This window comes from Rhipicephalus microplus, chromosome 5 (assembly GCF_043290135.1).
Source record: "Rhipicephalus microplus isolate Deutch F79 chromosome 5, USDA_Rmic, whole genome shotgun sequence".
Taxonomy (NCBI): Eukaryota; Metazoa; Arthropoda; class Arachnida; order Ixodida; family Ixodidae; genus Rhipicephalus; species Rhipicephalus microplus.
The window spans coordinates 151,910,943-151,925,597 of record NC_134704.1 but is presented as its reverse complement, the minus strand read 5'-3'; the positions used below and the strand labels follow the sequence as shown (position 1 = coordinate 151,925,597).

General features: G+C 44.3%; 1 protein-coding gene across 6 annotated transcripts in view; it reads left to right on the top strand.

The window, feature by feature from the left end:
- Window positions 1–7,433, top strand: part of LOC119173674 (uncharacterized) — a 59,805-nt gene extending 52,372 nt beyond the window's left edge. For all 6 annotated transcript variants that reach the window (XM_075896072.1, XM_075896071.1, XM_075896070.1 and 3 more), the window contains 6 exons: window positions 147–183; window positions 267–325; window positions 598–642; window positions 1,817–1,963; window positions 2,808–2,849; window positions 5,106–7,433. In XM_075896072.1, the coding sequence (XP_075752187.1) occupies window positions 147–183; window positions 267–325; window positions 598–642; window positions 1,817–1,963; window positions 2,808–2,849; window positions 5,106–7,157 (2,382 nt within the window). In that variant the 3' untranslated portion in view covers window positions 7,158–7,433. The remainder of the gene's footprint in view (window positions 1–146; window positions 184–266; window positions 326–597; window positions 643–1,816; window positions 1,964–2,807; window positions 2,850–5,105) is intronic.
- The last annotated feature ends 7,222 nt before the right edge of the window (window positions 7,434–14,655 follow it).

The window sequence follows — 14,655 nt, the reverse complement described above, 5'->3', positions numbered from 1 at the left end:
AACTTTAAAAATGCATACAAACTTGCAACTCGTCTTCCGTCATTTTTACCGGAGCTGTGCTTTTGCTGCAGTAGCTTGAATTCGATTCTTGATCAGAGTGATGGGTGTGGCATTTCGAGATACATTTTATTTTTCCCTCTTTGCAGGAGGTCACGGATTCTACAGACAAACAACCCCAAAATCGTAAGTTCCTGCGAATCATTGTTTGCCGTCTCTGTCCTGTACTCTTGCGACGGTTAATGAATGACTGCCCTGTGTCTTTGCAGCGGAGCTGTACTGTGACATATGCCAGCTGCTGCTGCCTTCGTTGGGAACGAAACGAGAGGTAAAACGCGACACAGCTCACGTCGAGGATTCTCCTCTTTTTAGTCGAAAAGCTATCTTGTGAGTGCGTTACGTAGAGTTCTACGTTGTCACAATAGCGTACTATCTGTGCATCTTTCATACAGCAAGATCGTCTCGTTTTCATCGGGCGTATGCCTCTTGCTGTCATTTGCATGTGTGGCAAGGATCTCTCTCTATTTTGATGCCTTGTGATTGACCCTTTATATTGACGCAATGACTCTTTTCGTTCATTCTTGTGACTTTTTTTTTCAGCACGAAAAAAGCAAGCAGCACAAGTTTCTCGAAGCACTGAGGAAGGTAGGCAATGTCTTCTTTACGGGCTTTCACCCTCTTCTTCCACTTCCTTTCTTTCTTTTTTGAGGGCTCTCCGTGCATATTAAGCTGCTGGTAAAGCAGGTATTAAAATACACTTGTTAGACTCGGATACCACTAGCTTTGTTATTGATAACCACATCCCCTCCTTCTTATTGCCTCTTTTATTACGAGTTCAGCTTGCCATTGTTTTTTCTTTCTCCTCTCGTGTTGCATATCAGCAGTAGACTCATATCCCCAAAATGTGGCTTCTGCTGTTTCACAGTGTTAATTGGCCTCTTTACATTTACCGTCATGCTTGCAAGCGGGCTCTGGTAGTGTCATACTGTTGACGAAACATCACTCTTACTTACACAGTTAACCAAATCTTAAGCGATGAGCCCTCTTCTCCTTCATTTTGTCAAAAGGGAGATTAGAAAGCCGATTCATGCATTCTGCAGAATCGTGCATTTCATACATGTTACATGAAAACTATTTGTTGAGTGCTGTGTGGATTTGTGGGTCTAGAACCGGCATTTCGTTTCCAATTTTTTTCTACAATGTGTTAGTGCACTAGTCTTCAGATAAGCACTCACGTGTAAGAGTAGGTGCTAGGAGCTTGCTCGTGTAGGTATGTTTATAAACTATGTCAGTATGTTTTTTTTTCTGAGCTCTACGAACAAGATAGGTATAGCCATTACTTGATCTACTGAGTGTTCCTGTGTAGTTGTACACCTGAATCGAAAAGTTGTACACCATTTGGCAAAATGAAGGAGAAGAATGCGGATAAGGTGCTCCAAAGAATAAAATTGAAGTTTTTTATCTTTCATTATATAACATGAACGAAATGCAGCACTGCACTTCAAATATAGCATTGCAAACATAATAGCACATTGGTCAGTTTCATATTGTTAGTTTTAGTTACAAAACATTTCTTTTTTTCATGGAACTTTTGTTTGCAAACTACTTTTTTATTCTTTGCTTTTTCCGCAAATATCCACACCGGCAGAGTAAAGCTAGACGAGTTGTTTTTAAGCTCCTCAGAAGCTTGGTTCAATGAAGTTAACAGCACTCGTTTCAGTTAAATCTAGTGAACAGTCAGTGGCACTTTCTTTTTATTGCACACTGTTCTTATTTTCGCTCCGATACATTGAGGTTGTGGAACACCTTCTACGCACAGAATGTCAAGACAGAACCACGTGCCGAAGAAGCTGCCACCGGGAAGAAGCCAGAAGCAACGAAGACGGTCACTGCAGCTAGGACGGCAAAGACTCTTCACTGCAGTGTCTGCCGAATGGATCTGGAATCAAATGAAGCCATGGAAGAGGTGGGCCTACCAGGCATATTAATCCATTGTGTTTGCAGTTAGAGAGAGAGCTGCTAGCGCTAAGTGAGTCATGCCACTGGCTTGCACAACCTGCTATTTCACACATTCTGAAAATCCGGTGAAAAATATCTATGAAGTTCAAAAAAGGTGAGGTACTCGTGCACTTACTGTTGATTTCTTCTTGCATAAATGTTGCAGAAAGGTCATGTTTCATTGTTGCTATCTCTCATTGCAACACTGTGCAGCTAGTTGCTGTGTCTGAAAAAAAAATGCCGACTTTTTGTTTTCATTAAGCAAACATCTTCTAGAAGCTGCAGAAAGCAACTGTTCAGGGAAGGTTACCTAAAGGGATACTGGGGAAAAAAATACAAAAAAGGAATGGCGAAATTATCGAAATTAGACTTGTGAACATGCCACTGTTCTGATGAACAGTGTTTATTTCACATTTTTGAGAACAGGTTGTTATATTTCAGAAGATTTTGAGTGCCAGGTAGGCTGCACGCCTAGAACGTGTGCAGAGCTGGGAATCGATTGTTGTGATGTAGACTAAAGTAGACTAAACTTCCAGGCCATTTCCCATAGGCTGGTTTTTCAGTGCAGTGGTTAAAAATCAAGTTCGGTACCTCCTGCTTAGCAACATAGTGGCATGAGTGCACAGGAGCAGCAGTAGGTCGAGATTGCAGATGAAGTTACTCTTTTGTATCTGGAGAAGTCTTCCTGGGTGGCAGCGAGAAAAGCACGCCTCGTGCAACTCCTCACAGCCACGCAGTGCAGCCTTTTGTAGCTTGCTCTTGAATTGGTTATGCAACCTGAGTGTGCCAACAGTGTTCCATCTGCTTTGCAGCATGTCCAGAGCAAGAAACACAAGTTTCTTTCTGCCTTGAAGGTAAGCCTCTCTCTCTCAGCTGCCTTTCTGTGTAGGGTTTACTGCGACGGAAGGAGGATTTGCACCGTTCGTGAGACAAAACCGTTTTTGAACACTGTAAACACAATGCGAAGCACCCTTTTCAATGCAGAAATAAATGAAAGCCTAAGCATTGTATCACTTGTTCTGAGCGAATTGCCCCTGTTGATGAACAGATACCAGTATCAATGACTGCTAGTGACCATTATTTGTATGTATTCACATGACATTTCATGCTGTACAGTGCCTCTCCAAAACATTTTGGCTACAGACACTCTATTTTACTAGCATCGTTATAGTAATCCTCACTTGCTCTTTTCTGTCTTGGGCTTGCAAATTTTGTGCAGTGATAGGGCTGTGTCATTGTAACGGTCGATCTCCTTCGCTTTGCACTCATTCTGCTGCTGCTGCTTGCTCGCTGTACACAACCCACAAATGTAGCCCAACTCGTTTCGATTCCTCTCACTGTCAGCTAGGATGTTACCTGGCCATTTTAGCCCTTTATACTGTGGTACCTTGTTTCTTGCCCGGCTTATTATGGCAGTCACTTTTCACTTGATATGTTGCTGCACGCAGCCATGTGGTTGGAAATATTGTGGCTGATAACTCATGATCTAGCTGTTATGAACTAATTATTTGAATGAACTCATTATCATCATTTATTATCATTTATTAACCCTTAAGGGCCCTGAACAGGGCATTACATAAGGGAGGGGGTATACAGAGTTCGTGGGATGTATGATTAGACAAACTCTACATACAACACCCTTCAGAAATGCAGAAAAATACAGAGCACATCAGTACTAATGATCGCTGAAAAAAAGGTGTTGACACAAGATTGTGAGTGAGCGAAAATTTAAAGCATAGGGCAATTACAAACAATTTAAACCATTGATTTATAAATAATTGTAGCAGTTATAAAAATGCATGCAATTATCAAAGTGCATAGCTGAAGTTGTCTAATAAAAAAACTTGCCTATAGATTGCCTAAATTTTTCTGAGTTCATCTCAAGGGCAATGGCGTCAGTTAGGCAACTGCAGTCTTCGATGGCTGCCGGCAGAAATGATTTATTGAATGAAAGGGTCAAACCGTGAGGGCGTTTAACGCTGTTGGAGTTGAACAGGCGGCGAGAAGTTCGAGAGGGTGGAAGTAACAGTGTTTCATGTAAGTGAAAGAAGTTGTGGTATAATTTGTGGAATGGGACCTACAGACAGAAATTTCTCTTCTTTTCATGTTTCAATGTCGAGTGAGCTTGGCAGTCATGCATGGAACATAAACCAGGTTGATCATTGGATAGGGTTTGGCATATGTGATGAGGTATTGGAAAATGAATGATCAGCAATTAACATCTCTGTAGTTTAGCAGGCAAGTCCAAGGAGCTGGCTACACAATATGTTTGATAACCTTCGAACAGGAGGCATTAACAGAGTAGGGGCAACCTCCCTTCGTGTGGTTATGCGCTCCTTTCAAGCCAAGGGGGAGCTTGGTCACACGTCCTTGTTGGCAGCCAGGTCTGCAGCATGTACACAGACTTTCCGCCATCACACAGGTTTCTTTTGCTCCTGCCTTGTACACTGCACCACTGGCACTTCACATATGCATGCAAACGACTCGTGCACTTGGGTTTGTTCCGTCGCGCTCGCATTTAGGCTGTAGTTGTGCAGTTGTGTTATGGGTTTAAAACAGTAACATGCCATGCCAAGGCAATATATTATGTCACCAAGACTTTATCAGCAGAACTTGTTAACTTTCCTACTTTAGGAAGCATCAGCTAAGATCCGCATTTATGCTCCTCAACCAACTTCCTGAAAATGGCATAACATAGCATGCTGGTATTTTCATTTCTGGAAAAGACTCCTTGTAACACAGTCGCTCAAAACAAGTACACAGGGCAATTATGAGCATGTGACCATATATACAATATAAGTATTCCATGTTTAATCAACCTCTTATAACAACAGTGTATGCTGTGTAGATGTCACTCCGAATGGGTCAGCCTTTTAGTATCTAAGAAAAAAAGATGTGGGCATACTCTACTGCTGTACTATTCTTAAATTATCTGCATTCATTCAGTAAAAAGTATGTACAGTGTGCAGAAATAAAATTCACCCTGATTAGCAAGTTATTACGTTTTATGTGCAAGCTGCAATCTCGCGATGCTGGAGCAATAGGTGCCATGACTTTATTGCATGCGGTGGCCCCAGCCCAGAATCTGAGCGCACTTATCTCACTTGCAGCCAGTGCCTCCAGCGCCTGCCAGGAGGTTGGAAGAAAGCACTAGGCACAAACGTGCTGGGCCATATGACAGTAGTTCCGACAGACGTGAATGGCGTCGTGGTAAGCGTCGAAATGAAGAGGATGAAGAAGAGATGCCCGAGCTGGCAGCCGTGGCTCTCGAACGGCGAGCACTGCAAGCACAGCTGGCCCAGCGGCGGCAGGAGATCGAAGAGCAGCGCCGCCTTATTGCAGAGCTGCGCGAGGAGCAGCACCTCGAGGCAGAGAAGGCTGCGCTGAGGCGCATGATTGACGAATGTCGCCAGCTGATTGAAGAGCGGGAGAAGAACAAGCGCCGTGCTGTTGAGGTACAGGAAAGCATTTCACGTAAGGCAGCCAAGTCTGTCCAGTGGCACCCTAGTGTTACGGAAGTGAAAAAACAACCAGAAGATCCCCGTCGGCCCAAGAGCTACGATTATGAGGAGCCACAAGAACGACTTAGCCTTGTGAAGAAGGCACACGAGGAATGGGAGAGAGAACAGCTTGAGAAGGCTCGAAATCGTGGCCATGCACAGCCTGCTTTCGTCACTGTGAATCGGGAGAAGGATGACTGGGAGAAGGACAGCCCTTCTGTGGAGTCCAGTATCTCCAGTTTCATGTCCTTTTCGCACTGGGATGGCAAAATCCCACTCCTGGATGGGCCTGTTGAAACTCATGATGACACTGACGCATCATGGTCTAGCAGCCTGCCTGTTCTGTCTCAGGAAGGTACGCCTACTTTCCGAGGCCCCATAGCGGGTGATGATACCATCATTGAGCCTTTTTCCCGTGGTCAGTTCTTTGGGCAAGTCGATGCAGATGCTGTTTTTTCCCAGGAGTCGATAGGGAAGGCTGGCATCAAATGGCGTGGTGCAGTGCACAGCCCGCCAGTTTGGAGCAGTGGCTCCCAAGACTCGCATGACTGGAACCACCCAGTGTTGTGCACCCCATCAAGCACTGTGCCACTGCTAGGGGAAGAACCAGTACTCGTAAAGGATGAGCATAGCCACTCTGGTGAGAATTCCAACCTTCTTAGAAGCAGGCAAGGTCTTCTGGATGACAGGTCAAGCCACCTTGTGGAAAAACCCAGTCTTCTTGGAAGTAGACCAGGTCTTCTAGGGGATAGACCAAGCTTTCTGGAAGAAAGGCCAAGTGTTCTTGGAGAAAATCGCAGCCTTCTCGGAAGTAAGCCAGGTCTACTGGAAGACCTGCCAAGCCCCTATGATGGCAGGTGTAGCCTACTGGGGAGCAGGCCAAGTCACTCTGAAGACAGGCCACACTTACTGGAAGATAGGCCAAGCTCCTATAATGGCAGACCTAGCCACTTGGGGAGCAGGACAAGTCAACTGGAAGACAGGTCACACTTACTGGAAAACAGGACAAGCTCCTATGATGGCAGACCTAGTCCTCTTGGGAGTAGGCCAGGTCTGCTGGAAGACAGGCCAGGCTTACTGGAAGATAGGTCAAGCTTCTATGATGGCAAGCCTAGCCTTCTAGGAAGCAGGCCAATTCACATGGAAGACAGATCACACTTGCTGGAAGGCAGTCCAAGCCTCTATGATGGCAAGGCTGGCCTTCTAGGAAGTAGGCCAATTCACATGGAAGACAGGCCAAGCACCTATGATGGTAAACCTGGCCTCCTTGGGAGCAGGCCAAGTCAACTGGAAAACAGGCCAAGCCCCTATGCTGGCAGGCCTAGCCCACTAGCGAGCAGGCCAAGTCTGCTGGAAGACAGGCCACGCTTACTGGAAGATGGGCCAAGCCTCTATGATGGCAATACTAGCCTCCTAGGCAGCAGACCTAGTCGCCTCGAAGACAGGCCAAGCCTCCGTGATGGCAGTCCTAACTTCGCAAGGAGCAGACGCAGCCTCTTATGTGACACGCCAGGCCTCCTTGAGGACAGGTCAAGTTTGTTGGAAGAGAGGCCTGAACAGCGCTTGCAATTTTGGGGGCAGTCATCACGGCAGCCAACATCTGAGCCTGATCTATGGGCAGGAAGCTCATCTCTACGCATACCAGGCCTTGATCTTGTATAGTTTCACGTGTGTCAATAATGTGACAATTGAAATATGAAACGATTGAGATTCACATGTTTTGACTGTGACATCAACAAATGTTTTTGCTATAGCAGCATTTCTATATATCCTGAAATGTTTAAAGGCCTATTTTGGGCATTGTCAGGAGAATGCCCAAGCCCACACAATACGTGAATAGAATGCATGAGTATGACTAAAGGGTGCAAGTGATGTACAATTTTGCTGAAGTACCCGTCATTGAAACAGACTATGCCGAATAAATGAGTGCGAACACAATAGTGGTATGGGTATTAATTCCACTTATACTACTCTTCTATTGGCGACATGTTGATAAATTAACATCATAGTACCATGTGCTTATCACCAATAGGTACCATTGAATGTGTCATGATGTGCAGCTGCAGCTTCGGTCTGAGCAAAGCATGCTTTATTGAGTTAAGCTGTAAGTTGCTACAGCATAGAACGGTTCTGTTTTTATGTCTATCTGCCATTCGTGCTTAAAGATTGCCCGAAATTTTCCACGCTTACTGCACTTGCCTGCCATGCAGTGCGACAAAAGGCACTAAACTAAAATTCATCGTCAGTGTACTGACTTGTGATGATAAGCGGCACGTGGGACAAGGGATGGGTTGGAAAAAGAACAGGACAGGTGCTTACGTACAGTTGTAAGTTGATGACTGTCCTGTTCTTTTTTTTTCAAGCCGTCCTTGTGTAGTTTAATATCGTGAATCCAGTGGTGGGAAACCTGTGCCAACCTGTGCCAGCTGGAAATTACTGCTCCATACTGCTCCAAAAGGGTCTTTATTTTATTTTTTGTCTAATCTGTGCCATTGCTGTGCCACAAGGTGGTTTTGGAACTGAAAATAATGTTCACAGTACGCATTGTGAGCGGATATTACATGATGGTCGCCATCTTGCACACTTGTGCTGCTGCAAAAAGCACGGAATCGGCCAATCAATTATTCTGGCTTCCGCGTGATTATGGCAGTCCCTTTCTTGTAACCATTGCTAAAGAATGAAGGCCATTTGGCGAAGCCTCTAAAAGTGCTCCAGTATGACTTATCACCGACAAAAAGCGACGTGTGTGGCACAGCGCTGCTTTATGCCGAGTGCTTGCTTTTAATAGCCGTCGACTATCTGAGAGCCTTGAGGCCCCAATCACTGCCACCCCGATCGTTGTGAGGGACCGTTCAGCGTGTACCACCTTGCAGAAACTAAAGCAGCCCACTATTGCGGAGTTCAGTATTGTGAATCACGGGCACCGAGACGGCTAGCGTAGCACACGTTTCACGAGGCGACAGCCCGAACGCGTCTCCATCTGCTGCAAGGACCGCTAGAGCATCGCTTGCAGAAAGCTCGCATCATTGCATTAACGCAAGAGGCTTCTCATTGCATTTGTGCACGGTCAAGCGTAGTCTGTGCAAGCGACTCAGCACGATGTGTACCCCAAGTAGGCAAAGCGCTGCATGCAACTAGCCAGTAGACGATCGGCTCCCTGCGACCACACCGCGTCCCAAAGGAAGTGGTGGTTTTCGTGAAGTAGCAGATCGCGGTACACATTTATCGCGGACAGCCGACAATGTCCGTTAGTCACTGTGTTGGCTGCGTATCTTGGACTTCGCAGTAGTTTTAAAATGTTGCTACCACGTGCCATCGGATGGTCATGCGAGAATGCCAACTATTTCTGAACATTGGCAAGAAGAAAAAAATGGCTTCATGATGGGCACTTAAGACAATATTTGCTGTGGCATGGTATTTCTTCCTTTTTAGCAGTGATGGCACACGTAAAGAAATGCAAATGGGTACTTGATCATAGGCGTGTGCACAAGAAGTGGGGGAGGGGGGAAGCCAGTTCTATACATTGACATAATAGAGAGGAGGGGCGAGAAGGGACCGTAAAGTCAGCCTCATACATTAGGGATTTTTCGAATAGTGTACGCTAAGTTAGCAGGTTTTGCGGTCACCCGCTATTTTCGTCACTTAGCGGGGGCCCTCAAGTGGTTAGCGCACCACACATGTGCAGTGGCGCAGAATGCTACTGTAAAGCTTTGCGTACGCTATTCGAAAGCTCCCTATACGACATTGGGGGTCGCTGTCACAAACCTTCGCCCCCCCCCCCCCTTGAAGGGAAACCCTGCGCACGCTTATGTACTTAGTGGTCAATGCATTCTAAGTTTATTGCGTAGTTAGCTGCGTCCGGCAGCTTCTCGATATGTATGTATGTATTACCAAGGTTTTACTGCGTCGAGGCTTAAAGGGACTGTCTATCGTCCCTCATCGCTCTCCTGTTTTCTGTCGCAATGAAAAGCGTACCATGTGAAGTGTCTAACCTTGCAGCGGTTTCTGTGGAAAGTGCGTAAAAAATTTTAAAACAGAATTTTTCTGTTCGCATTATATCTCCTTCGATCGGTGGGATGAATGCCCACAACTATGGTGGTGCTGGTGAAAACCCAAAACTGAAGCCGCGTGCGGTTTTTGCAGGGTTCATAAAGTTTGGTTATTAATAAAACAAATACTTTAGCGGGTCGTTTTAGGCATGCATACACTTTTTTGTTGTTCTCGTGAGTGGCGGCGGATGCCGTGATTGTGCTTCTCTGCCGTTTGCAGGCGGGCATGTAGGCAAGCGAACACACTGTTGGCAGCGCCACCAGGCACCTATTTGAAGGTGTGAGCAAAAAAAAGCAAAAATTGGTCTCTGGCGTAACCTAAAGATGCCTCAAGTGCATAAAATACACATTCAAGTTAAACGTGTCTGTTTTTAAGCAAAATAAGTCTACCTGCGAGGATTTTTTGTTGTACCAATAGATTGTCATTTGTTTGAACCGCAAGCGCTGTTGGGGGACGCTAGTGGTAATTTTTTGTTGACCTTAAACATCAAGTGAAAATAATTTTTTCTGGCACGAAAGCGGGCTCGTTGTCGCCGATGTGATGAACAATCGTTTAATTTGCACCACAATCAGAAAATTTTTTCTGAGGAATAGACAGTTCCTTTAAATATGTGTGCGTCTCTGTGTTGTTGCAATATCCTTTACTATGGACAAAATTTATGCGGTGCTCACCAAGGTAAAAAATATATATTTAAAAAAGCCTTCACTATCTTATGTCACCACTTCTGTACATAATCCTACTTTTGTTTATTCTTTGTACTTATTTTGCGGGCTTGCTGCTTCTGTATCAATGAATATGTTATCTAAGGGAACATTAAAATATATTAAAGCTAAAGTTACTTCCTCTGTGTGTGCGTCACGGAAAGCCCATGTGTGCTCCAAACACAGAGGTAGCTGCTCCAAAAGCAGATTTTGCCTGCTCCCATAGCTGCTCCAAAATGCTAGAAGGCATTCCCACCATAGTGAATCCGTACTCACTGGCCAAACTTTCCACTTTAACAACGTACAGGCTGCTTATGCATGGTTAGGTCAAACAACGTACATTATTTCAGATTCTGCACCTTTGTCATCATTGCACCTATGCTACAAAAAGTTTTCGGGTGCCACCAGTATTGCTTGTGTGCCATGCAGTGTTGCAATACTATGAAATTTCACCGTATGAGAATGTCTGTTGTACAACAAACAGCACATTACAGTGCTAAACAAATGGAGCTGAACCATTTATGGAATAGCTGGACAGTTTCCCATTCTGAGCTTGATAGAAGTTGAGTGCCTTTAAATTGCTCTAGCAATGGCTGCCTGCAGCTCCTGCACTTGATATTTTTTTCTGAAGATGTGTAGTTTTAACATTCCTTCGCAAGCGGCCGTAGTCACTACAAGATGAGTAATTGAAAGTGAACCAATTAGGAGATGCAGGGACAGTCTGCAGCCGCGAGTGTTCCACTTTTGCTCCATGTTTTGCTTGGTTCAACTAAAACCTTCTCTACTTCAGCATCCTTGTTGACCCATGCCAGCGAGAAATATTTGGAAAATTTTGGCTGAGCAGACAGTGCTGTTCATTTGAAATATAATAGAAAGAAGGGCCTCCCGTGAAAGCTGAGTCTTGACTTGGGTTATAAAAAAAATGTTGCTGGTGTGCGCATGTGCTTTTATCAGTGGTGACTAACTTTAAAATCGGAATAGAATGGACTATAAACAGTGGCATTTTTACATTGCTTTGCATCATGTGGTGTCCGGAAGTCACTTAAACATGTCCCGAGGGATGGGTTGGATAATTATGGTGACTTATAATGAAGGCGCGAGTTGTAGAAAAAGAAAGGACACCACAAAAGAAGAGATATAACGGAAAATTTCAGCGAGGACTACCAACTGGTTTCATTTGAAGCCATTGTGCAAGCTATTTTATTTTATTTATTTATTTACAGGTACCTTACAGGCCCTTGGTTAGGGCATTGAGTAAGGGGGGCTAACAAAGACATGTACAACAAGTAAAAGGGCGAAAGGTGCCAAAACGTAAGCTCGAGACATGAGTAACAAATAAACAAGAAATAAGTAAGTATAAATTGACATCATACATCGTTACCAAAAAACTAGAAAGATGCAGTTCATGGCACGCATCAGTTAGGAAGTGTACAATACGTGTAAGTTAAATTGGCACAGATTGTGGTATAATACACTGGGAAAATCATGAAGGCTTTAGGTTTTATTAAACCGATTGGCAGCGTGCACTCAATGTTTCAGTGTGTTTTGTCGTTTGCGGTGGCTCCTTCATGGCTTGCTGCTTAATTAACAAGTCACTTTGCGGACAGACTTTTAATTTTGGCCGCTTGTCACTGTGCTTCAACTGTCGAATGCGCTTCCGATTCTAACTTAAATCTTTCACATTCTGATGTTTCTCCTCCAAGGCGTTCAAGGACAGCATATTGTGAGAATATGAAGTCGCCGCTAAATTGACAGTAAAGGAGATAAGATTCAGCATCCTCTTCTGACAGACACATCTCTTTCTGCTTGAAACTGTCTGAATTGAGTGGAAATTTTGTTCGGATGCTTTTGATTCCAGCTCTTCTTTGCCCTACTCCATGGGCAAACTGTACTTCGTCTTGTACCTTAAAAACACGCCCATCACGCGTCGCTATGCGCTAGTGGAAGACGGCAGACGTATTCAACACAAGGCCATCAGCTGTGACTCGCAAATACTTTCTCTTTAAGCTTTCCTGCTCTGATTGGTAAGTGTGTCTTTTCAGCTTTATTGTTTTGAAGTTGTTGAAGTGTTTTCGTTGCTCTCCTAAAGTTAAGATGTCAATAACTTGCTTGACTTACTTGCCTGCTGATCTTGATATAAGAGTTCTTTAAGAAGCAAGATTAGAGCCTTTTATATATGCACAATTTTTTTCTTGCCAACTTACTTCCACTTACTAGCACAATGAGTAGGCAGTATGTATGTGTGACCTATTTACAAATGACGTGCTGTGGTACCTTAGCAGTTAATGTACTGTACCACTGATCAGGAGAGTGCTCAGTGGTACAGTACTCTTAGCCATGGCAGCCCCATTTTGAGGCAGGGTCAAAGAAAGAATGCCCTTGTACTTAAGATTTAGGTCGCGTTATAAAAACGCCAGGTGGACAAATTTTATCCAAAGTTTCTCACTGCATTGTGCCTCACCATCATGCCATGGTACTGTGATTTTAAACCCCGGAATTGTTTAATTTTTCAAATGCAACATTCAGATTTGAATGACACAGCTTACCACACAGCTTTGTGTGTTTTCTCAGTGGTCTTGTGAGGTTTGCGAGGCTTGAATGTTGGCTGCTTCCTGGTGGAACTGAGTGAGATAATCAAATCTTCTTCGTTCACTCGCCTGCAGGTCGAACCTCGTCACCTTGGTTGCCCTGGCGACTGTTAAGATGCACGGGCTTAGTGCTTAGCAACCCCTAAGTGCATCTGCATTTATGCATTCGTGTTAGCACAACGAATGTGCCTAGGCAAACCATCAACAAATTATCATTTGTACCATTCTTCACGTATAATCATGGAATGGAAGCTCATACATCTTGTGACATTCTACTTCATCTTGGTGCACATCATTTAAATCAAGCCAATGTTGCACAGCTAAGTCCTAATATAACAACTGCATTAGTTATAGTGCAAGACCAGCCAGAATGCACTTTTTTTTCCTTACTTAAATTTACCCTCTTGCAGAACTTTCTGTGTATGCATATCACCTATTGTTCAGCTTCCCTGAGAGAAAATTCATTATGATGAGGCTGGCAGTAAATCTTACAAACACTCAAGGTAGCAAAGCAAATTATCTGTGGAGGTATAACAGAAAAGCCATATGACATGGCAGTGGCACATTGTGGCTACAGGGAGCAACTCGGAGGAGCAGTAAACTTGGCAATGGAGAAGCTTTTGCTGTGGTTGTTTTTTAGCTACACACGCTCAGCGCACAGATGTGTCAAGTCTTTGTAAAGTGCATGTGCTGTTTGGCTCTTAAGTTTACTGCCAAGAAAGTAAACAGTTGCGTCATCGTAGGGTGCACATATGACATGTTGTCGCCTTGACTACACCGTCAAAATTGGTGGTTTTTCACAAATCGGAGAGCTGTATGGCATTGTGGCTTGAGCTCATGTCATTGCTATCAGTCGGGGGACAAACATGACAGACCGTTGCAAGGTGCCTGCCTTGGCCTATTTCTCAGCCGCGAACTGCCATCAATTCCGTTCTGGTAAACTGCCTTTCTTTAGCCCAAGAGGGCAATGTCTTCTGTGTTCAATCTTGATGTTGTCTAGGGCACACTTCATGGCATGCAATATCGTGCCAACCTGCTGGCTAGGCCTAATAAGGCTGCGATTTGGTGCCTGTGTTTTGTAGCAATGTGTCATGCTTATGCTGGTCTCTTCACCCAGAGCTCACAGAATCGGCAGGCTGTCACTCTCACTTCTGGCCAAATGCTAAAGTTATAAAAAGGCATTAGCTTTGGGAAATAAATTACTCCAAAATATCGGCACTAATCACAAAATGCCTTGCAGTTTTCACATTTGAAAGGGGGCAATCATTTGCCTTGACAGTGAGAGTGGGAGCACGGACGACTAATGCAACACTTGATAGTCTGTTAGTGACTCAGACTCCACATTTTCAACATTATGCACCCATCCTTGTATTCAAACAAGGTACTGTATAGTGTGCAAAATTTCAGCCACTTTTCGGCCTAGTACCCGTGTAGCACTGTGCCATAGAGAAGTTCTCCAAATGAATAAAGAAAAAAAAACGTTCACTGGCGATTTCTCCCGGTTATATTTTTAAAGTGAAAGCTTGGGATGTGTCACCGAATGCAAAAATTGACTGGCAGCGGCAGTGCCAACATAGATGGCACAAGAAATTATCCTGCAATCACATTACCATACACTGTCATCATGACATCACATTTTCCAATATTTGGGAATTTGTCATGACATCTCGTCACATGATGAAATGTCACTGAGCGATGATATCTTCACAAGACATTGTCACTCGGTCTAAGTTGAGCCAGTCACGAATGTAGCACAGAGCATGGTAACGTGCGGAAGGCCTAAGACGCTTCCAATCGTGGAGGCATTGCAAAACTATATTA